The sequence below is a fragment of the Gavialis gangeticus genome, unplaced genomic scaffold, assembly GCF_001723915.1.
Source record: "Gavialis gangeticus isolate Ggan-Ray unplaced genomic scaffold, GavGan_comp1, whole genome shotgun sequence".
Taxonomy (NCBI): domain Eukaryota; kingdom Metazoa; phylum Chordata; order Crocodylia; family Gavialidae; genus Gavialis; species Gavialis gangeticus.
The window spans coordinates 6,522,815-6,546,810 of NW_017729006.1; the positions used below are offsets into that span (position 1 = coordinate 6,522,815).

The window sequence follows — 23,996 nt, forward strand, 5'->3', positions numbered from 1 at the left end:
ATTTCCTTCAAGAACTTTTCCTTTGCATTCACAACTTGGCTAACTTTTTGGTGCAAGAGGCCTAGCTTTCGGCCTATCTCGGCTTTCGACATGCCTTCCTCACTAAGCTTAATCATTTCTAGCTTTTGATTTAAAGTGAGAGATGTGCGACTCTTCCTTTCACTTGGACACTTAGAGGCCATTGTAGGGTTATTAATTGGCCTAATTTCAATATTGTTGTGTCTCGGGGAATAGGGAGGCCCGAGGAGAGGGAAAGAGATGGGGGAACGGCCGGTTGGTGGAGCAGTCAGAACACACAACATTTATCGGTTAAGTTTGCCGTCTTATATGGGCATGGTTCATGGCGCCCCAAAACAATTACAATAGTAACATCAAAGATCGCAGATCACCATAACAAATATAATAATAATGAAAAAGTTTGAAATATTGTGAGAATTACCAAAATGTGACACAGACACGAAGTGAGCAAATGCTGTTGGAAAAATGGCACCGATAGACTTGCTTGACGCAGGGTTGCCACAAACCTTCAATTTGTAAAAAATGCAAGATCTGCGAACTGCAATAAAACAAGGTATGCCTGTAGGTCATTTGATTCTGTACAAACCATGTTGTATTTCAGTATCTGTTTTGATAATAACTTTGTTTGTATCATCCAATGCCTATTGTGACTCCCAACTTGAGCTTACTAAAACTGAGGGCATTTATAGACATGCTCCAGGAGGTTGGGGGTGGAGGGGGAAGAGGGGTGCTTTAATTAGTCCAGCTCTGAGAGCCACACTAATTTAAAAACACCTGGGGAGTTACGTGTATCAGCGTCCCCATGCTGAAAAAGGGCAGTGGGGCGCTTTTAACTAAAGCTTATCAAATGAGCTTTAGTTTAAAGAACCCTGCCACCATTTTTCATCATGGGGATGCTGATACATGTGTTGTGGGAGCCTGCTGGAGTACAGCAGTTACAGTGCATTGGAGCAGCCTCCTTGCATGTATATAGGAGCCTATTGAGAGTATATGTGTTTAAGAAGTTCCTGGGAAAACTGAGGTTCTTATTTCATCTGTCACAAGTCTCTGAAGTGCTAAACAATAAACTGGAATGCCCAAGATGGTGGAGCTCCAGACAACAGCATGTAAAAGCTACTGGAGAGGATTGTTCAGGGATCAGCACTGGACTTGAGCCTATGGCAGCTGGGCCATGTGATAGCATATGCCAAAGGATCCTAGAGAGAGAGTCTGTGTGCCTAAGAGGAGAATGATAGAGATGATGTCTGGACACTGCTTAGGCCCAGTGGGCTTGGAAGCACGTTGGATCCAAAAGTTAGATCTAAGGCATCAGACTAGTGACCAACTGCAAGGAGATACGCAGCCATCTGTGCAATATCCTGATCCCAAGTCCATGCTTAACTGCAAGCAGTTTAATTGATTTTGCCAGATCCAGGAATAAAATAAGCACGCAAGATCATCGTCATAATGTATTGGGAGTGCTATGTAGCAAAGCGCTACTCCATTGCACTGACAGTTTCTTGTTCCTCAAAAAAAGAGTTATTTTTATAAATTAAATATGATTTAAATAAATGATATTTTACTGAAATAAAAACTGGACTCCACTTAAAATATACACGTGTGTAACAAGGTGCATGGGTCAGGGGCTGAAGCCCAGCTGCAGGGGGTTAGAGGGAATAATAGCTGGCCTGCCTATGAGCACTGGGACAGCTGACAAGGATGACTGGCTGTCCCTAGAGGAAGTTAGAAGCTTCCAGGTAGGGTAGCTGAGGGAGAGGGAGAGGAGGCTGGTATGCTGAGGGAAAAGCTGAGGAAAGACCAGAGGTTTACTCTTGTTTGTTATGGGTACGCTTGTTTATCATATTGCTTGCTTTGTTTTGCTGTGGGGACAAGCTTTTCATATGTAAAACTAATGTACTAGAAACTGGAACTAAGAGCTGTCTGGCCTTTATGAGGAAGCTGGTTCTTGGGTCAGGCTAAAGGAGAGACAATCTGCTACACATGGTGGAGAATGAGGTAGGCTAAATCCAGCTCCAGCTATGGAGACATGAACACTGCTAAAATGTCTGGAGGGGCTGAGGCTGCAACAACAGCAGCTGTTTCAGCAGGTCCAACTCCAGAAGTAGCAGTTCCAGAGGAAGCACCAGCAGCAGCAACCACAAGAGTTCCTGAAGCTGCATTTGGACTCAAGACAGACCCCCACCCAAGTTGGTGAATCACCTGGTTCTCCAAGGATAGAAGATGGGGTCCTCACCAAGCTGGGACTGGCAAGTGACCCAGAGGCTTTCCTTGCAACTTTTGAGCAGGGAGTAGAGACCTACCAGTGGCCACTGGACATGTGGGGTATGAGGGTGGCCCCTTTTTTAACTGAGGAGACACAGGCTGCTTACTAGACCCTGGGAACAGATTCAGCTTGGGATCTCAAGACCCTCAAAGCAGCCATAGCAGACCATTTGGCATCTTATAGAGGAGGCCTATGATCGCAAGTTTTGATTAGAGACTTGGAACCTGAATGCATAGCCCTGAGTCATGGCCCAGCGAAGATTCTTGCCCATTTGTCTCAGAGGAGCCTCGAACTTGGGAACAAAAAGCAGCTGAAATAATTTCTGGGCTTAGCAAGCTATTACCAGTAAATCATTCCACAGTTTGCTGCCATCACAGCACCACTAACTGACCTGTTGCAGAAGTAAGCACTATAAGAGATCCACTCAAAGCAAGACAGTGTTTGGAACAGGAAAATGGCTACTATGCAGTAGAACAGCCTGTACTTAACAAAAGAGTTTATACTGCAGACTCAGATGCCTTAGAGCAAGGCCTGAGGGGTGGTTCTTCCCTAAGAGTTTGAGGATGGAGAACACCTCATTCTGTACCTCAGCAGGAAGCTGCTTCCCTGGGAACAGAAGTGTGCCATGATAAAAAAGGAGTATCTAGCTATTACGTGGGTTCTCTGCTACTACCTCCTAGGGGCCTGTTTTATTTTGTGACTGACCGTGCCCCTTTAATATGGCTTAATGCTATATGGGAGGATAACCCCCAGTTGACAAAGTGGTACCTGTCTCTACCACTTTTGGGTTTTTTTAATATGCCATTGCCCTGGGTCTGCACATGCAAATTCAGACTCTTTCTCCTGAGAAGCAAGGAGAGGGAATTAAAAAAAAATTGGCAGAGTGTATCCTAGGTTCCACTCTTGGAAGAGGGAATGTGTAACAAGGTGCATGGCTCAGGGGCTGGAGTCCAGCTGCAGGGGGTTAGAGGGAATAGTCTACCTGCCTAGAGCCTTGGGGCAGCTGACAGGGATGACTGGCTGACCCTAGGGGAAGTTAAAAGCTCCCAGGTAGGGTAAAAGGGAGAGAAAGGGAGGAGGCTGGTACACTGAGGGAAAAATACAGAGCCTGGGTTGCCTCACTCTCTCTAGATCTGAGAAGAGACCAGAGGTTTTACTTTTGTTTGTTACTGGCATGATTGCTTATGTTGTTGCTTGTTTTGTTTGCTGTGAGGACAAGATTTCCATATGTAAAATAAATGTACTGGAAACTGGAACTAAGAGTCGATGGGCCTTTATGAGGAAGCTGGCTCATGGGTCAGGCTAAAGGAGGGACAATTGAATACAATGTGGTTCAGATGAAAAATGGCATTCCCTAATTCATATGATTTCAACAAAATTAGTGTTTCATCTACCCAAGGAGTTTTTTGGTCCCTGCCCCGCCCCGCCCTCCCAAGAGTCTCTGCCATTCCCAGTGCCAGCCACCTTATCCACCTTTTCTCTGTCCTCTTTAGGATACTCTCTTGGATTCAAAATGGATACATTGGGTTTAACGTGGATTTCCCTTGCATATTTTAATTGATTTTGATTTAAAATTTAGTATATAATAGATGGCTCTGAATTTTTTAATTGGTGTTAACTTCTGAACTTGCTTGCGTAAGTAAGAGATATTGGATTATTTATGGAATCCTTAGAAATAATCCGCTTATTCAAACCATTTTAGAAGCATAAATTATGAGCTATTAAAAGAATGACTTGTTTAAATATTTAAGTCAAAATTACATCTTCAGAGATGAAATACCAGAGTGTATATCAGCTTCTGAATTAATATTTGTCAAACAATTCTCTCATTAGTTTTATTTTCAGTTCTGAAAATGGCAAAAAGGTGGTGCTAGTTAACAGTTGTTAAGCCCAAAAAGCCATAGCTCAATAACACTATTTATGTCCTATGACTAATACATGCATTATTGGCTATATTACCCAACCAATTTTTATGATATCTAATTAAAACATAATTTTATGGTAATAAGTTAGAAGTCTACAAATAAGCTGTTTGCATCTTTTGTATAATAGTGCTGACCAAACATGAGAGAGATTGATAACTCATCTGTAACGATGCACAATAAGCCATTAGTAAACAAACACAACATTATATATTATAATGCCTCACTTAACTGAATAAAATTTTCCTACCTGTACTACTTGGTGAGCATTAGTATCATTGAGTACTAGTTCAGTAATTGCAGCACAACAAGCTAGAACAAAAAAAATCAGAGAGAAATATTCAGGGCTAGATTCACATAAATACTTACGTGGTTAAAAATGCAGACAGGTAAGTTGATAACCTAGTAGAAACTACAAAAGTGCCTAATCAGGTTAGGTGCCTAATTCCAACTGACTTGCCTGAGGGCTGTTATAGGAAGCTGCTGTAATTAATTCACCAGTGATATGGCTCCACTTAGCCTTTCATGGCAAGACCTTTTAGAGCAATAATAAATTTAGACGATTTCTAATAGCATATTTCCAGCACAACCACTTTATGAGTGACCTAACATACTAAAACTTTGATTTAAAGAAAAAAGGGGATAACTAAATAAAAATAACCTTGGGCTAAAAAAACAAACTTTAAAACAGTAACAGCAGATGAACTATTGTTAGAACTGAAGGGAGATGTACCTACTCTACATATAGATATCTATACACAGATATCATCACACACAAAAACTGAAAACCTACCCCTCTAAAGTTATATTGACCAATATATATAGCTCTCTATATATTTTAGAGGGGTAAGCCTTCAGGTTTTTGTTTTTTGGGGTTTTTTTGGGGTGGGGGGAGGGTTTACATACAACTCCTGAGGATCATTCAATATAAAGCTCTTACCTACTAGGGCTGTGCAAAGCTTCGGTCCCCAATTCAATTCAGCAAAGATTTGGCCTGATTCAGTGGCTGAATCTCCAAATCCGAATTGAATCAACAGACTCTTTAATCTCTCCAAATGGAATTGGAACCCTCCGAATCGATTCAGAAAGATTCAGGGATTCAGACATAGACAAAGCGTTAAATGCTTTTTTTCTATATACCTCTAGGTACCAGGTGGCTCATGAATGCAGAGATGCTGGGGCGCATGGAGTGTCCCACAGGAGCACAGGGGGCTCCACAGCGCGCTTGGCAGCAGACCCAGAAGTGGATCAGAAGCACTTCCGGTTCACTTCTGGGTCTGCCAGGGAGCACGTGGGGGGTCCCCAGTGTCCCTCCAGCTTAGCAACTGGTGCCTCCTGGGCCTGAGAGGCACCCAGGATGCATTTCCAGGTTCACTGCCAAGCACACGGGGGGGGCCCCTCTGCACACCTTTGGGACGCTCCATTCGTCCCATCCACAAGCCGCATTTGGTACCTCGAGGCATACAGAAAAAATATTTAAATCTGTGTCTATTGCCGAATTGCTGATTCTCTGAATCATCCTCAAATCTTCAGATTCACAAGAGAATCAAGTCTAATAAAAATTGCACTGAAAATATTTCTGAATTGGTATTTTTAATGTATACAAAAATGCTGTAAATACTAAAGCTAGGACAGTGGGGGTGCAAATGTAAGTCAACCTTGGGTACAAGTTAAGTGTGATTCTTATGGTTCTTTTGGAGATGTAATAGATTTATAATAAGAACAGCAGAATGCACACCTGCTTGAAGGGAGAAAGTATTTTCTTGTATTTCTTGAGGACTCAGATCTTCTGACAAATGAAGCTGTTGGATTCTCCCTGCTGCGTTTGCACTAGATAAACTTCCAATGGAAGAACGGTCAGAAACTAGATTTCTATCTCTAGAAAAAAAATGAAAATATAATGGGCAAAAAGATTTAATAATTACCTTTATTGACTGTCTCTGAAACTTGCCTATACTTGTATTTCTGTTTCTATTCTGAATGGATAGATGTATAGACAGATAGATAGATAGACAGATACTCCACAAAAACTATACCAAAGCAGTTACAAATTTTATTAAAAGAATATATATGACTCATAAACCATAAAGTGCATTCCTGTCATTTCAGGTAAGTAGTGTTGCCGGTTTAAATAAGGGTGAAATTACATGTTACACTTAAACCATACTAAATGCATGGAATGTTAAGTAACGTTAACATTAGAATGTTCTTTCTGTTGGCAGCCTCACATTAAGGCTTAACACCATTTGTTACTTGCATAATTCTGAGTTGCCACTACAGAGCTTGTGATCAGGGGTGTGACTAGGAGCTTCATCCTGGATCTTGGGGGGAGGGAGACTGGGAACATTTCGTCCTGGGATGCTGAAGGACTCATTTCATCTCTGTGGAGCAGACCTACCATGAGCTAGATAGGATGGCCCAGAGTTAACCCTTGCCTGAAGTAGCATACATTTAAGATGCTCAGAGGGCACTTAGCACAAATTAACAAACTTTAATGTGCAGACACCTGTGTTTTCAGTGCCCTTAATATGGTCTAAGTTTAACGTGTAATTTCACCCCAAGACATTGTGAGGTACAGCATACACTGTAACCTAAAGCAAGAAGAGATTTGGGGTGCCCAAATTCAGATATTTTAAAAGGCGTCTGAATCCCAGTGAGTAGATTATTCAAATTTTTTAGGAAAATAAGGCCCCTCTTAAATTGGCTTAAATTGAGCACCTAAAAATTCTGTACCCCTCATCACTGGACTGAAAGTTTAAGACACTGTAAAAAACACAAATAATGTCCCTTCCTACCTGTCTAATCAACATAGGAACTCTCTGGACATTTAACTATAGATATTGTTATATATTTTTAGTAAAGTGTACAAAACATATTAGTTAAAAAGTATGGCATATATCTAAACAAAAAAAATCACTTCTTAATCACCAAGACTTGAACACATTTCTCTAAATTTCTTTTACTTTCTACAGAATGCTAGGTATACCAATACCTGCAGGAACAGAAGAGGACTGCTATTTTATTAAATGATAAATGGCTGTCACGGAGCGACAAGTTCGAAGGGGTGGAAACCCCTCTTCAGGGGCAAGAACCACGGTGAGAACCCTGCGGCCTCGAGAAAACAAGCCCCAAAACCCCAGAATAAAAAAAAGCTTACTAGCCACAGGAATGACGGCAGAGAACCAGTAGCCAGGAGAGAAACTGCCCACACGCTTCATCAGCCGCTTATCTATGTGGCTGGAGCCAGTGCGGGGCAGTGACATCAGCTGGCAGAACCGTGCAGGAGATTTAAAAGTTGGCTGCCAGGGAGAAGAAGAGCACCAGCTGTGAAGCAGCTGGGAGCTCCCAGCTGGTACAGCTAGCAATGGCTCCGAGCAGGGACCCAGGAGGGAGTTCCAAAGGGGGAGCCTACATGTCAAAGGATCAGCGCCCAGTGTTAGATGTGGAGGGGATGCTGAGGGAATAGCCAGCGATACACATGCAGGACATGTGATTCAGGAGGGGAGAACACTACCTCCCCATCCCTTTTCAGTTTGTTTAGATTCAGCTATAAATTGTTGTTGCCCTCAGGCCAGAACATAGGCACATGGGGTAGATCCAGGGCTGAGAGAGTAGAGGCCCTTGGGAAGTAACACACACAGCCCACCAGTTGGCTAGGCTGGAAGGGACATAACTACAGAGAGGGAGAGTGACCCTCTTGGTCCAGTAAGGATCTGACAGGCCAAGTCCAACTGAAGCAACTCAAGTCTAGTAAGCCAGTCCACAACTAGAACCAGCGGGCAGGATGAGATTACATTGTGAGACCAGAGTGGGGTGACATCATAAAGGGAGATTGGGGAACATCTACCCCATGGTCAAGTCCATCTGGTTGGAGTATGGAAGTGGTGTAGGGGAGGTGGAGCCCCAAGACCTTCCGCTGATGGCACCTCCAAGCAATGCCCAACTAGAAGGAAACCTCCCACACTAGAACAGAAGACCAAGACATGGTGGGCGAGTATCAGGAGCTTTCTTGGGACGTGACATACAGCTGGCACAGGTGCCCAAGGCAGGTCCCAACTGAGGCAGGACCATCTGAGCCCGAGAAGCTTGGAAGCTCCTACTCAAGTCTGGACGGGCACAATGGCCAAATGGCTATGTAATTATATTAGATTATGATATAAAGTCATTGGTAATTGTTACTGGTCCTAAAAACTGAAGACCTACCCCTCCAAAATATGAAGGAGTTGCTTGATTCCTCCCCAAATCCTGATTTCCACACAAATCTCAGGGTCTTCACAAACCTGTACCAAAATCCAAACTACACTCCACAGAAGCTTGAGATGATCTGAATGTAGCAAACTGAGCAGGATGGGAACTCCTTCGTACATTTTCACTTGCTCTTTGAGTTGTGACTCTGCACAGAGGAGACGTAGTAATTCAGCAGTCAACCTGAAAACATATCAGCAAGAAATTATACACCACCATCATTCATTTGTGCTCACCACATAATTGTTATTGCAGTCACTATTACACTGTAGTAACTTGGAGCTACTGTATATACAAAGGTGTCCAAAGCAACCTATAATAAACCCCACTGAAGCTGGTAGGCCTAGCAGCTGAAGTCCCTTTCAGGCTAAATGAGGGAACAGTTAAATGATTATAACAGATGAAATAGAGGTGACTGCCCAAACACAGACCAGAATGGTAAGGTTGAGCAGAAGTTATGCCATATGGGCAGAGGGGTTTCCTGTGGACTCAGTAGGAAATTGATTGCATAAGACAGCATTTGAGAGAAGCAGGAAAAACACCAGAAAGGCAGAGGCAAAACAACTAAGGACACAGCAGAGGAAATACAGGAATAAAGCCCTGAGGGAAAGCTGAAAAAGAGAGAGAGAAAGAGAGAGAACAAAAACAAACAAAATCTTACAGGTATAGTGATGCCTGAAAAAGATCCTTGTAATAGGGCTGTGCGAAGCTTCGGGTACTGATTCAATTTGGAGGAGATTCGGCCTGATTCAGTGGCTGAATCCGAATCGAATCAGGAGACCAACTGAAAGGTCCAAATTGATTTGAAGCCCTCTGAATCAATTTGGGAAAGATTCAGAGAGCTTTGGCGATTGGGCAGTCCCTGCTTGCTGCAGCAGGGAGCTGGACCTGGACTCCATGCTGGTAAGTACAGAGTGGAGGATGGGGGTTAGAGTGGAGGATGGGGGTTAGAGGAGAGGGGACCTGCCAGGTCCCATCCCCTGTGTGCTCCCCCAGGTCCCCTGATTGCTCCCTGCCTGCTGTCCCAGCACCACACATGGCTGCCTCGCCTAGCCCCAGCTCCTGGCCCCTTAAAAAAATAAAAAAAATAAAGGCTGGACTCACCGGCTACTGCAGCAGCCTCAGTGCTTCTGGGGACTCATGGCAGAGCCCCCACACAGTACAGGGCAGTGGGGTGCACTGGGATCGCCCCTCACCTGGCAGCATATGGTGAGTGTGGGCCTTTTTTTTTTTTTAAAATCAGGGAGCTGGGAGAGTGGGCAGGGCAGCCATTGAGAGCAGGCGGGGGATGGGGCAGATTCGACTGCAGTCAAATCTCTGAATCAGATTCAACTGAATAGATTTGGGACAGTGATCTGAATCACTGAATCAAATCACTGTACCCCGAATCAGATGAATCTGAAGAAAATACTAGCCGCTTCACACAGACCTACGGTGTAACTGTGAGCAAATATACATGGTCAAATCAAACACTGGATTCCATCCATATTTTCTCCTCTTAATTAGAGAGGACAGTTTAGATCATAGTTCGGCTTACTGCTTGGTTCAGAAGGAGTTAAATGCTGTTGCTATAAGTTACGTACCATTAGGTAATTGGCAATATAATTAAAGGAATTACATTAACTGAATTAGAGATTTAAATTATATTAATTTATAAAGATAAAAGTCTGTGCCACTCTCCTGTATGTGTACTATCAGGTGCAGTACAAACACAATCATAGGCCCTTTGAGTTCAATACAACTGGAGTCCCAGCCCTACAATAAGAAACTCAATGTTTGGTTTTCTTTTCTCACCTGGACTATATGCTCAATCCAGAAAAGTAAAATATTTCAGAAAAAGAATGCATCCAGAAATGGTATGCAAGGATGGGAAAGAAAGAATATTGCCTATTAAAAATAGGAGAACAGAGGAACTTTGAATTCTCCAAAATGACTGGAAAAAGGTGCACATCCCAACTTCCTTGAAAGCTCCACTTATGTTACTATGGGGCACTTAGCCTGGAGCAGTTCATGCTCCAGAGCATTTGTCACTAGACAAGATGCAGCAAAAATGGGCATTAAATTGGGCACTCCCTTTAGCTCAACCTTTAGCAGCAGCAGCAGCCCTTTGAATTATTATCACTCTGGCTCCGTAGACAGTAATTTTTCAGATTAACTCTTACAAGAGTACCATCATTTTTCTTAACCCCTTATTTGCTGTTAATGAATTACAAGTAATACTGGATGTACTTCATAAGATTTATAGGTGGTGGCAGAATAAGCAGTCAGACATTTGGATCCTTTCCCATCATTTTTTAATTCTGTGTTTACCATATTGGTCAGAAATACCACGAGACAAGATTCTCATAAGAATCCATAATTTTCTGCTAACATATTTGGCCTGTAGTCACCAAACAGAATGCTTTTGTATTAAACCTTTTGACCAGACCATTTTTAATCTGCTAAAAGATTTGATTTTATCTTTCTAATGCTTCATTTTCTTGTCCTTAACTGTAAGTGAAACAAGCAATAAAACCTGTTTTAAAATACATAATACTGCATGTTAATTGGAATGCAGTCCTGTTTTAAGGTATTTTTTCTCCTGAGTGGTTTTCTACAATGTACACGGTGGCCACTTTCCCTTCAGTTTATTTCAGGCCTACTCAGCATGTTCAATTGAGCAGACATGAATTTAAAAAGGGTTAGGTTGCCTTTGGGCTCCCCTGCCCCAAGACCTATAGAATCTGAACTAATCTCTAGTATAAACTGAAACAGTTTTACTGTATAACAGCCCTCAAGACAAAAATCAGAGTTCAGCATGTACTTTCCAGCAGCATACTCATAACCCCACTTTGAATGGTGAGAGAGTAGCAAGGAAACCACAGATGTCCCTTTAGGTCAGCATTTTGCAGTCGTGGTAGGCTGTCAATGGGAAGGAAGACAACAAGTAGTAGATAACTACTAGAGAACATTTTGTAACATCAGTACTGGATTTAAAATACTGTACTTCTCAAAACTCATCTGAACTCTTTTAAAATGGCATGTGAATCAATCAAACTAAATATGTGTAATATTTCTGTAAATTAAAATACATTTTAAAGCAAAAAGGTACTGTAACACAATGAATCTATAAACTAATGCTTACCTTTTAGAGAGCAAGTCATATTCCTGTAATATCACCAACAAGTTTTCAACAATGGTGAGCTCACTTATCTTCTCCCTACATTCTGGACTACAAATGGAAAATTCTTAGATATTTATATAAATGAAAATGATATGAGATAAATTTATTTATTCTTAACCTCCTCCCCTTATGCCCCTACCCCGCACCCCACATTGCTTTGGCCAGCTACACTTTCAGTAATATGTCACATTGTATATGAAAGTTAAAAGATAAAGGTATACACATGTTTGTCAGTATTGACATTTCAACAATTCTTAATTTCTATAGCATGAATTTCATAAAACTAACATGGTCAACGGGGAAAGGTTAAAGATTTAAATGTGCTCACAAAAATACTTTTAAAAAAACAAACTAAAAAATGAGGGTCTTTAGCTGAAAACTGAGTAGTTTATATTTTGCAAATGTTTGTTTATATATTTTTATTTTCTGAGATTATATTTGGACAGAGAAATAAAATTAATATTTGGAGCTTAGCTAAGCAACGGAACTCACAGTTTGCAAGTGAATAATTCAATTTACAGCACAGCACAATCAGCAAAGTTTTTACCATTCAGGCCCACATTTTTAAAATAAATTAAATAAAAAGGAATTTAGGCATCAAAATCCCTTAAAGAATTGGTCCTAAATGTTTGTCATCACCTATGCCACAGCACAAGAAAGCACCACCACCAAGAGCAACGCTTAAATATATTCAATGATTAAAATTCAGTACCTATTCAACCACTTTCTGAAACAAAGTGCCTTCTTTAGAATAAGTACAATATTTATTCATCATATATAACATTTAAAATTTTATTATAAAGATATAATTATATCTCTTCAAATATAATTAAGGTTTTTGATGCTGATACACTGAAAAGAGCATTGAAAGGATAGAGAGCTTAAATAACTCCAAAGAAAGAAAAGAAAATAGTGTTAAAGAAATGGAGTTAGCTAAAAGTCACCTAAATATGCTGCCAAAAATAAAAGCCTTTTTGGAAAGCTACTAAAGAAAATCACAGATTTAAGAAAAAGCAGAGATTATACATTTGGCTCTATTTACTCATAGGGATTTAGCATAAGTATTTTCCTGTCTACATTCAGGTAGCCAGAGAAGCTGGACATATCTACACATGCATTAAGGCACTTTTTCTAATGCACATTAAATTTAAGACGTCCAATGTGCACTAAAGAAATGCACATTAGGCTGCCTTAATGTGCAGTAATGAATGCACACAGTTTTTACGTGACCCTTTAATGTACAGTAAAATAGCCTACTGTGTATTAAAGCGCAAGTGTAGACACACCCACTGTGTGTTACTTTGAGGCACGGAAAAATGGTATGTGCAGAAGTGATTTATACAAAGGCAACTGAAAACAAATAATCATTCACTATCAGATTAAACATATATAAGCAAAATAATGTTATCTGATGTGTAAAATTAAATGGAAGACCAAACTACATATGTATTATGATTCCGGTTAATAAGGATTTTAAAAAATATAGCTAAAATGAAATCCAAAAAAAATTTCAAACATTCTCCATTTTGATAGAAAGGGGATTATGAAGAAGTCTCTCTAAGGAAATCCCTATTTTATTTCAATTTATTGGATCAATTTTGTCATCTGTTTTACTTTATTTGAAGTGTAAACTTTTTCTCCAAGGTTAGAAGTCCATAACAAAATAACAGAGAACAAGTTATTTTTGTTCAATACAATTATTAGAATTGGAGATTGAAAATGTTGTATTTTCTCTTTTTTTCTATTTATCCATATTAGAAATGCAACAATATAATGTTAGTGAAGAACAACCACTATACTGAAGTATTATTTTAACATACAGAAAACTTAAAAATATGCTATGCTCCTTCTGTACCCTCTTGACAAATATGTCAAACCTTCTTTGATAACAATTTTGGCAGACAAAGAAAACAGATAGAAACAGAACTGAATTTGTTATGCTACAGGCAGATTTTTATTTTATGATATGCACATAATTAGTAAAATAGTGAAAAGTAAGAATATATTATCAGAAAAGAACAAAAGCAGAAAGGGACCTCAAAGTTGTTTTGGAAAAGAGTGAAAGAAATAATTGTTAGTATTAGTAGGGAAAATATTTAGGCCATCATTTCATAAGAAAGAGCAAGGGTGTGGGAACCAAAACTGTTGGCACATTTTACTCCATTTATCTGCAAATTTTCAACAAGGGGCTTTCCTCTATAGTTTGGATGCAGATAAAATAGCCTTTAACTTCAGTGCCTGCGTAATGACTTGCAGGTTGGTACTATGTGGCCTCAATTTTGTAATCTTTTCTATATGGGCACAGAAACTGCCTTATAGGACCAGGGCCTAAGTACTAGGGCTGTGTGAAATGGCTGTGTTTCAATTCGGTTTTGGATTCGGCCATTTCAGAGGACAATGATTTGAATCACTGTCCTGTTTTGTTCTAGTCAAATCCATTTTGAACAAGCTGCAAGGGAAGCTTTGCACAGCCTTATCCAACTGGGCAGGGCTTGGGGCCCCAGGACGGGGCTGTAGGTGGCTCATCCTGGGGAGAAGGAGGGCTGCTGCCCTGTGTGCAGCCGAGGAGACCCCCACAAGGATCTCTGATCCCTGTCATGCCAGGTCTCAGGGCAGGGAAGCAGCGCAGAGCAGTGAACAAGTCTGCTGGTCCCTGCTGCGTGACTCGACTTCGCAGGGAGCAGAGATCTGCACCAGGGGTCTTCTTGTTGCTGCTGCCTGCCCTGCACTACCCCAGTGATATGGGGCTGCATGGGGAGGGCAGCTGTGGCAACAAGACCCCGGCGCAGATCTGTGCTCCCTGTGGAGCCAGGTTGTGCAGCAGGGACCAGCACTGCCCTGCCACGCAATCTGTCTCCACAGGGAGCAGAGATCCGGGACAGCGTGGGGCAGGCAGCAGCAGTGAGGAAACCCCAGCGCAGATCTCTGCTCTCTGCAGAACCAGGTTGTGCGGCAGGGCAGTGCTGGTCCCTCCCCCGAAACACCTCTGAAACAAAACAACTGCTGAAACTGCATTTTTTACACTATGACCAGACCCACTGGCTTCAATGTTAAAATGAAGTGTGTGTGTGTGTGTGTGTGTGTGTGTGTGTGTGGGGTGGGGGGAAGAGAAATTACAAAGTGGTATAAGTGATTGGAAACTGGTTCAAAGCTGTAGCACAACAGGGCTAAATATAGATATTCAGAGACATTATGAGGAGGTTAAATCAATTCAATATGGCTGTCCAATATCAGGTAAGTCAGAATGTGGGGGGCTAGCCAGGGAGTTGGGAGTCCATCAGACTGGAGGGGACAGCAGGTCCACAGCGGGATGGGGGTCAGGTGTGACCCACAGGGGGCATGGAAGGGCAGGGATGAGAGCATGCACAATCTGCGGATGGAGTAGGGGAGCAGACACAACACATGGGTAGGGGGTTGGGGGAAGACATGAACTTCAGATGGCATGAGGGGGCAGGCACAAACAATGAGGAGTGGGGTGGTGGGGAGGTGTGACCCACAGGTGGGGTTGGCATGGTGTCCTGCCCAGCAAACCTAAACCCCATCCCTCCTTCCACCAGGACTTACTTGCTTGGCTCTGGCAGCAGCAAACACCAATAAAAGTGGCTGCACCCAGAGTAGCTTGTGGGATGAAGCTTGAGAGCACTGGCTTGGTGGGGAGCAAAGGGTTGGGAAGGTGAGGGGGAACAGACCACTACATGGGACAGGGGAAAGTGAAAAGAGCAGTTCTGGGGCTGGGGCCAGTGGTTGGGTTTTCCCAGCCCCAGGGCTGCATAGGGAAAGTGGACAGAATTCCATGAACCGGTTTGACTTAAATCGAATGAGTCTGATACTACATAGATCCAAGTTTATCTTAAACTGGGTTCTGCAATTTTTAGACCAGTTTGTGTGCATGGAACTTTTGTTCTGTTTCAGGTTTAGACTGATTGCCAGTCACTGAGACTGGGTCTGTAAGGGTAAGGTTGGCATCCAGATGAGAGAAGTTTAAACCAGGAGGCCGTTTTGAACCTGATTTAACCACCCAAATGTCTGTACTTAGCACAGAAGCTCAGTGCACATAAATTGTTTTCAAAATGTCTGAAACTAGTTTAAGATCAGCCTGGATGGATCATAGGTTAAATCAGTTTATTAAACTTCCATCTCAGATCTTCTCCAGATTCAAGTTAACTCACAGTCCCCCAGCATCCCAGGATGCTTTGCATCTCCCCTGAAAACCCCACTCACTGGGTGGGCAGGCTAGCCTTGGCCCAAGCTGTCTGCTCCAGCGGAGCAGAGAGGTCTGCTCAAGCACCCTCCCAGCTTCTGGCCTGGGCCACTGTAGGCATGCAGCTGGATTTCTAGAATCAAAAGTGAATGTCTGTTCACTTCCTTATCAGTTTAATCTATGCAGCTTAGACTAACCTCTGAAACTTGAATCTATTCAGCCTTGGGCTTTTTGACTTGCACACATACCCGTACACTATCATTAAACACACACACATACACACAGACACACCCCTCTCTGCCAGACTGAGTCTCTGTCTTGTGTATCAACACTTTCTCCTAAAAAATATCAATTTTACCATATTTACTCAAGTATAAAATGACTCCAATTATAAGACATCCCCACAAAAATCAGATTCTATATAAGGAAAATGTATACATTTGTTATTATTTTCCAGGTATAGAATCTAATTATTGGACATCTGCCTTGAATTTGTCCCCCTCCCACTGCTACAGCAGGTAAAAACAAATCTTGGGGGTCAAGTGGTCTCTTGTCCTCTATCTCCGCAACTTCCCCCTGCAGCTCCTCCCCCCACATCCTTACTGTCAGACCCTGCTCTCCCTGAGCATATGGAAGTGAGGGGCAAATCTGAAAACACTGATCTTGAAATAAATGTAGCTGTATTAATTTGCATGCAATACCCAGAGACTTAGTTCACCCAGAACTGATGCATTTTCCCTTTTTCCAAACTGCTGCAAGTTTTAGCACAGGTACTCCATAAATACATTTCTAAGCCGCATTTTTGTATCTATTTATATATAGTACAAACTATACATGAAAAGTCAAAAGGCTCATGATTTACCATATTGTTCATTGAGCTGCACCCCAGCAGAGTCAACCGCATTTAAAGCCATGATGACTCCACAGCTCAGCACTACTCAGTATGTGTGTATTCCAGATACCCCCAACAGAGGATCCATGTGCTAATTATCTCCCCACTCACGACTGGAACTAGGTGTTCTTGTCATGAGTTCTGGGATCCTCCAGATATTTATAAGATAAGGTGTGGGGCAACTTGATCTGGCTCCACCTAAGGGAGGGTGGAGCCACACTACCCATATGTGACAGGCTAAGAAAGGAGGTGAGAGAGGGATTCTGGGTGAACTGTTTAGGGCCATTTGTTGATGTTTGCCAGACTTCTAAGGCTGGTGAAGAAACAGGAATCAGTGGAAATGAAATGGGAAAGAAAGGCATGGCTCAGCGATGGGAGTGAAGAGGAAGTTGAAATGTATGCTGTGTTGCTCACCAAGACTTGAAAAAGAATCGGCACGGAGGGGGACTGAGTGCAATGGATACTACCACATATTTTATTCAGATAGTCTGCACTGATCTATTTTTGTAGTAGTTTCCCATATCACCCGCTTTGTTTATCACAAAGGATGCTAGCCTGATAGGGGAAGTACTGTGACCACATAGGTGGGCTCCCCAGGGCAGGTGGTTGTCCCTAATATGTCCTCCATAGGAGGTCTACATTGAGCAGTTTTTTTGGTGTTGGGTGGTGGAACTGGAGCTTGCTCTATCTGCTCCATGCATCAGCCTGGTATTGCAGTGCTTCCAGGAATGGTGCAAAAAAACCGTAAAAAAAAAAAAAAAAAGTTTCCCATATTACATAATTTCTTGAAATTGTATTTGTATTCCCTTTGTGAGGCCTCAGATGGAGTCCTTTTTAAATCTGTTTGATATTGCCTGCTTTCTAATAAAATGTTTAAAAAAAAAAATGTTTCCCATCAGCAAGTTTGCCCAATATGAGCCATGTATTTTATAGTCTTGTTCAGTGTTGGCTGCATTTAATCAACTTCATAGTTGATTTCTGTTACTGAGCACATGCTAGTTCTGGCAGCAGTTTAATGACAGACAATGTATTGAATGAAGTTTCCTTGCATCTGAATGTAAGATGAGAGGCTTTTTCCATATGCTGATTGGAGGAAAAAATATGTCTTGTATTTGAGTAAATATGGTAATGTTCTGTCATTAGCCACAATCAAATATTAATTGCTAACAAAAGCACATTAAAATGAACTTACCTTTCTGCTAAGCTAGTCAAAGCAAGGAGGGCACCCAACAACACGTTACTGTCTCTGGCTCCTAGCAAATTTACTAAAGTCTGGAAATCAGTGATTTAAAAAGGTAAATGTTTATAAATCTTTTGTTTCCAATAATGACACTAAAACATATGCAGCTGTTCAGTAAAAATCTGTAGGTTTTTCTTAGAAAAAGTAAAGATGCTAAATCATCAAGATTGCATAATTAGCCTTACAGATTTCAAGCATATCAGAAATCAGTTTTGCTCCTTTACTCACTGGCCAAATATTGAGGTGAAGCAAGTGCCTCTCCTCAAATACATCTGAAGGTACTTTTTACTTAGTATGGCTAACCCTGAATTTAAGCCATACTAAATAAAAAGTACTGTATTTAGTACATGCCTGGCATTTTAAAGATTCACGTGTGTTCTGCTAATGATTCAGATCATAAAATAGCTTTTATAAACAGGGTTTTGGTTCTATAAGTTTTCCATTTTTCACCCTACTTCACTTCACTACATGATCCAATTAAAATTGCCCACATTTTGCAGTACACTTGTTTCAAGAAAACCTGGTTATAACAATCCTAATCCCAACTGTTTCTCATTCAGGCTACAAAGTGCAGATCCCTACAACCATGCTGCTTTTCAGTAGGGTCATTCTCAGAAAACTATGCCAACTGCAGAATGAGGCCCATTGTTTGCAGCAGATATTTCAAAACTGTTATAATACAAAAACCACAGGCTTACCACAATATAAATCTGAAACATCTTTATAGGGGCAAGCTTCACCAAAATATCTGAGAAGCTAAATTAACTGATCTGCAATTTGTACCCAAAGCCAGCAGCTCACTCGGTCACATATAAAAAAGACCACTCAGTGATCTTAATGGTGATGGAACTCACCATTCTAAGTTACAAAACTGACATTTTTTTAATCTACTACCATTCTGAAGACGAAGAGAGTTTAATTATATTTTGAAAGAGTTAACCATTTGAATAAGTAGTTGTTTTATAAATTACTTACTTTATGTGCTCCACTGGCTATAACCCATTCTCTTTGATCCTTAACAGCAGACAGCTTTTGAAAAATATCTGTGAAATGAAGAAAATCATATAAATTGAATATCTCTCATTTAATAGTTTTCATTTTATTAACAGAAAAACATAACAACACGAATATAAAGCACTGACTTATCCTTTGAATTGGATAAGTTCTTTGATGTGATTAACAATACACAGTATTCATTATTTTAAATTACAAAGAAGTATCAATGTCTATGAAAGAAATTTTCAGCTGTACAAGAATGAAATCTGCTATTTTACAGCACTTTCAGTGACTTGTTTATGTTTTCCTTTTGCAATCAATCTAGCAATACCACAATATCTGAACACTTTAAAGTAGTTTCAGTACCCTTTAGTCTTTCACAAACTGTTCCTCATCCATTGAAAGTCATGTGTCAGTTATCCATCCAGGAAGAGCACAGATCATCTGCTTCCTCAACCTGGTGAAGGGTGTTTGTGCCCAAAAGCTTGTTAAGAAGAATTTTTCCAACTATTTAAGTTGGTCTAATAAAAGATATCAGATTTACCCAAATAACCTTATCTGCCTATGTCTCAATTATAACACTTACATGTTATGTTGACCAACTTGTCTACATTATGCTGCTCTTCTCCATATCCAAGATACCCATTTGCTACTGTTTCCATATACTGTAGATGAGACAAAATAAAGACTGTTAATATGTTAAGAAGTTAAATCTGTCAAAGTTGAAAAGTTGTTATACATGGGTTAGCCTGTAGGTGGTGCCCTAGTTTCACAGTACACTGTAAATTCCTATTTCAGAGAGGCATGATAGGCTGGATTCAACACAGGACTTTGGCACCTAAAGCAACACTTACATTAAATTGAGCTGCCTAAACCCATAATTGCAAACTATCCCTTCCTTACCCTCCCTTATTTACCTACCAACTAATTTTGAAGTCACCTGAACTCATCTAAACATGTTTGTTTGCCTTGGAAAGTTCCCCAAATGCCAAGGGCTTTCCTGTCACGCTTGTGTAGAACTGCCATAACGTGCACAGCTCAGTTCCTATCTCCTGGCCATACATGTGATCCAGATACCAGAAGCCCCTCTATCTCCAATTCTTGACCTGATCCAGAAGGCATTTTCAGAGCATTCTTAGCAAATATCAACAGAACCAGGCTCTGCACAAACTGAATTCTGGCTAAATTTCTTGTTAAAACAGGGCATGACGTAGTGATGGTGATGCTCACCAATATAATACCCTAATGGCTACAGAAGTCACCCAGGGAGCAAGAGACTAAAGTTAAAAGCCCTCCCCAGCCTGATTTACTTCAGCCCTACACCTCCTAACTCTAGCAAAAGTACGCTAACCATGAGTGGTTAAGGACACTCTCCACTCATCCTGCTGAAGCTGAGATACAGTGCAACAAAGATTTCAGGATTCAAGGGCTAAAAAGAAAAAAAAAAAAAGCATGAGACAACCTGACCCCATAGTGGGTGGTAAGGAAAACTGACCCTGTAGTGATACAGTAAGGGAGATAGTGGTTAGGGAGACATGCAGGGGAAGGGTGCAGGGGTGAGATAGAAAGCAGTTGCTGGGAATCAGGGTTCTGGTCTCTGCTCCACGGACTTTCCTGTATTTCATATTCAACAGACATTTATTAAAATACACAAACCTTCTCTGAAAAAGGTACCAACCCCAAGCCCCGAATCAGACACCTAAGCCAAATCAAATACAGGATTTAGGCATGTGAAACTGGACTTACCCTTGGAGGCTCCTAACCTCAAATGACTCTGACCTGAAAGTCATTAAAGGGCCTATAGTTCTGCTTCTGCACATGCCCAGAACTGGCCTGACACAAGCATATAGACAGCAATCTCCTGCTTAGGCCTACTTGGGATCCAGAAACAAAGTGAAGTGGTGCCCTATCTCAGCTTGTAAATATGGCTGCTTTATTTTAAAACTGCCAAAAGAGGCAGTTTTATATAAGAACCTAGAAGTTATAGTCCTCTCTCAGGAAGTGTCAGACCTGGTTTTTAGGACCTTCTCCATCTGAGGGGCTTCAAACTTACAAATCTCACCTGAAGGAAGGCAAAACTGATGGGAGCAGAAGAAGAGCACAAAAAAGGGAGCATGTGACTCCCCCTATTCTAGTGGTTACAGCATGACCGCCTCCTTCTGTAGGTGTGTTTTAGCAGAAAACAATGACCCGTTTAGTTTTTCAAAGAGATTATTTAAGTTTCTACCATGAGGCTTGGGATCATGGATAAAACTCCTCAGATCCCAGTTACATGTCTGTTTGAGATTGGAGGGCCCCCAGTTCTCCAGCTGGCTGTGCTGCAGCATCAACTTCAGTACAGGGCTTTACATGTCCCCAAGCATGAGGGGCTGACAGGCTCCCATCATGTGGGAACATGTGAACCCTGCACTTCAGGGCAAGAGGCAGCCCTGGGTCCCAGACCACACTAAATGCAGAACATCAGTGTGTCTGGTTTACCATTTTATTCCACTATAAAGTCTTTTTAACATGTGGCATGTTACTATTTATTATGCGATTAGTGTGTTCATTGCATAAGTCACATATCTTCCAGAGGCCTGAATCCAGTTCTAGAGCAGGGCTGTCCAACTGGCTCCCATGAGGGGAGATTGCAAGGCTCTTGCCCGTGGGCTCTTGCCCAGGCACTACTGCCCCCATTTCTCCTGCTGTGGTAGCAGCCAGGGTCTCTGAGCTCTCCCTCTCCCATTCCTAGGGGTGGGGAGTGGGGGCACAATAGGAGGGGCCAGGCTACCTGTGCAGCAAGGTGCTCCTTGCCAGAAAGGAGGTGGGGCAGAGCACACAGCAGAGGGGAGCTAGGCTGCCTGTACTGCACATATAGTGGGGGAGAGGGACAAGTTGCCTGCTAGTGAGCAGCCTGCATGGCATGAGGCCCTGGGCTGCTCAAAAGTTGGACAGCCCTGCCCAAACATTATAGAGATGGGTCCATTGTCCTAGAACAGTACAAGCGGAGTAAGAAAATAATTCCCCTGAAAAATCTTGCCATTTAAGACCTAAGAAGTGGAATTGGAATCCACTAAACTTGACTCATGTGGGAGCCATCACACATCCATGAGATAGGAATAAATTTTAATCTCTGAGGATCTGGGCAGGAGTTAAGACAATGCCAATGCCAATGATTTAGGGTTCAGACAGAAGTGACAATTTTCATTTGATTTGGCCACAAAAGCGGTCTAAAGCCGTGACCAAACACAAGTGCATGGCTGCAGACCGCTTAAAAAACAGCATGTAATCTAATCAAGTATCAGACAAAGTCTCTCTAAGAGTGACTCAGAGAATGTGTACACTTGTCAGAAGTTCAGTTGTCATGCCCCTAGTCAGCCACAGGGAGGAGGTAGAGACACAGAGTCTCTTGTCAATTTTAGATCAGGCTGAAATTGACAAGACCATTATTGCTGGGAGCTGTGGGGTTGCAAACCCCTGCCCAGCTCCTGCGCCCCCAGGGATCCCAGCCCAGAGAGCTAACTCATGCCCATGCCACCTGGTGCCAACAGTGCATTTCCCCACCACGCTGTTTGTTGTTGACAACAGCCAAACTGGCTGCTGACAGAAAGTAGCAGAGGAGCTCAGGGGGGCAGGCTCTGAGCCCCCACCCTTGTCCAGCACCCTTGGGACCACAGCCTGGGCTGCCTGCTGTGGCCTATGCTGCATGGTGACCAGCTCTGCGAGCCCCACTGGCATTGGCAACACATAGGGAGTGCACATAGGTGTACATGCACCCCCTGAGCTTGGTGGTACACCCCCTGTGAAAAGGTGCCACCAACACTGCTGGCAACACCTGCTGGCAGTTGCCGCTTGCCACCCCCATGTCCCAGCTGCCAACACCGCTAAGTGTCTGCAAGCAGTCCGCAATCATCGTTGGCCACTGCCAATGCTGCTGGCGGCGTTTGTGGGTGGTCACCGATCACTGGTTGGCCCTCCTCCTTGCCCCCCCCGCTGCTGACAGTGCTGCAGCTGCCGGCAGGAGCTCCCTGCTTGCCACCACCACACTCCCACTGCTGACAATGCCACCACCACCTGCAGGAGTTCACTGTGCCCCTCCAGCCTCTGGGGGCATGCGGTATTCATGTCCACTGGGCACCATAGCACTGTTGGTCAATTTCAGCAGCTGTCTGCGTGCCAGCATCTAGAGCCCTGGCTGGCTTACAATGCAAGCGGCATTGCCCCCTGCTGCCTGGCCTCTGTCACTGCATGTAAGCACAAGCTCACACGAAGAAGCCGCTCGTCTGTCTGGTTTATACAGTCCTGTAAATTTCAGCACTTTTTGTAATGTTGTGAAATTTACAGCATTATTGCTAACTTCTGTCTGCACCCTTAGTGATAAAAGGCTTTACAGCCCATTAACAGTGCCCTGAGGGTCCAGTTCCTGAGAAACGCTAATATTATGGAGCAAGACTTGCATCCTAGAACAGCGAGATGTATTATTATTAAATCAAGTTGCGACTCTTTGGAGAAAAGAATTGCTTTCAGGCTCAAATACATTCAAGGTGACACACCTTGCTGTTAAAAGGCAGCTTCCACTAACTAAAAAACAAACGTTTAAAAACAAAAAATAAAACAAATAAAGAAAAAAAACAGTGATCCCCCACAAAACTATCATTTCACTCCATTTCTGTCACTTTGGTTTGTCCGTGGAAAAGTCATTCTGTAAAGTTCAAGGAGACATTATATGCCTCTCCCTCAGCAGCCTAAAACTACTCATGACTGAGTCAAACATGTGTTGACCTTTAATACTCTTTTTTCACTTCAGCTAGCTAGCTTCTGTTAATCCAATTAGGTAGAAATCACTGGTGCCACCCTGCCAAATTACAAGGAGACCTGCTTTGTGCATAATTGGAAACCACACCTACTTATCCCTGTTCTAATAAAATAACAGTCGTTCCTCATTCCTCTCCTTGACCCAATATAATAACATTCCTTTTTATGATACATTGTATTCTTGTCTTGAGAAGCTAATGTGCAACATAACATATAGAAGTAACCAGAAGAATTTTACCTGAGCTAGATTTTCAATCCCCCC

General features: G+C 42.2%; 1 protein-coding gene across 1 annotated transcript in view; it reads right to left on the reverse strand.

The window, feature by feature from the left end:
• NEK10 (NIMA related kinase 10) overlaps positions 1-23,996 on the reverse strand; it is a 244,119-nt gene that overhangs the window by 194,305 nt on the left and 25,818 nt on the right. The window contains exons 7-14 of the mRNA XM_019508779.1: positions 23,973-23,996; positions 19,527-19,605; positions 18,920-18,987; positions 17,897-17,976; positions 11,573-11,659; positions 8,407-8,631; positions 5,942-6,081; positions 4,454-4,515 (exon numbers count right to left, since the gene is read on the reverse strand). The exon at positions 23,973-23,996 is cut by the window's right edge and continues 18 nt beyond it. Coding sequence (XP_019364324.1) covers positions 4,454-4,515; positions 5,942-6,081; positions 8,407-8,631; positions 11,573-11,659; positions 17,897-17,976; positions 18,920-18,987; positions 19,527-19,605; positions 23,973-23,996 — 765 coding nt within the window. The remainder of the gene's footprint in view (positions 1-4,453; positions 4,516-5,941; positions 6,082-8,406; positions 8,632-11,572; positions 11,660-17,896; positions 17,977-18,919; positions 18,988-19,526; positions 19,606-23,972) is intronic.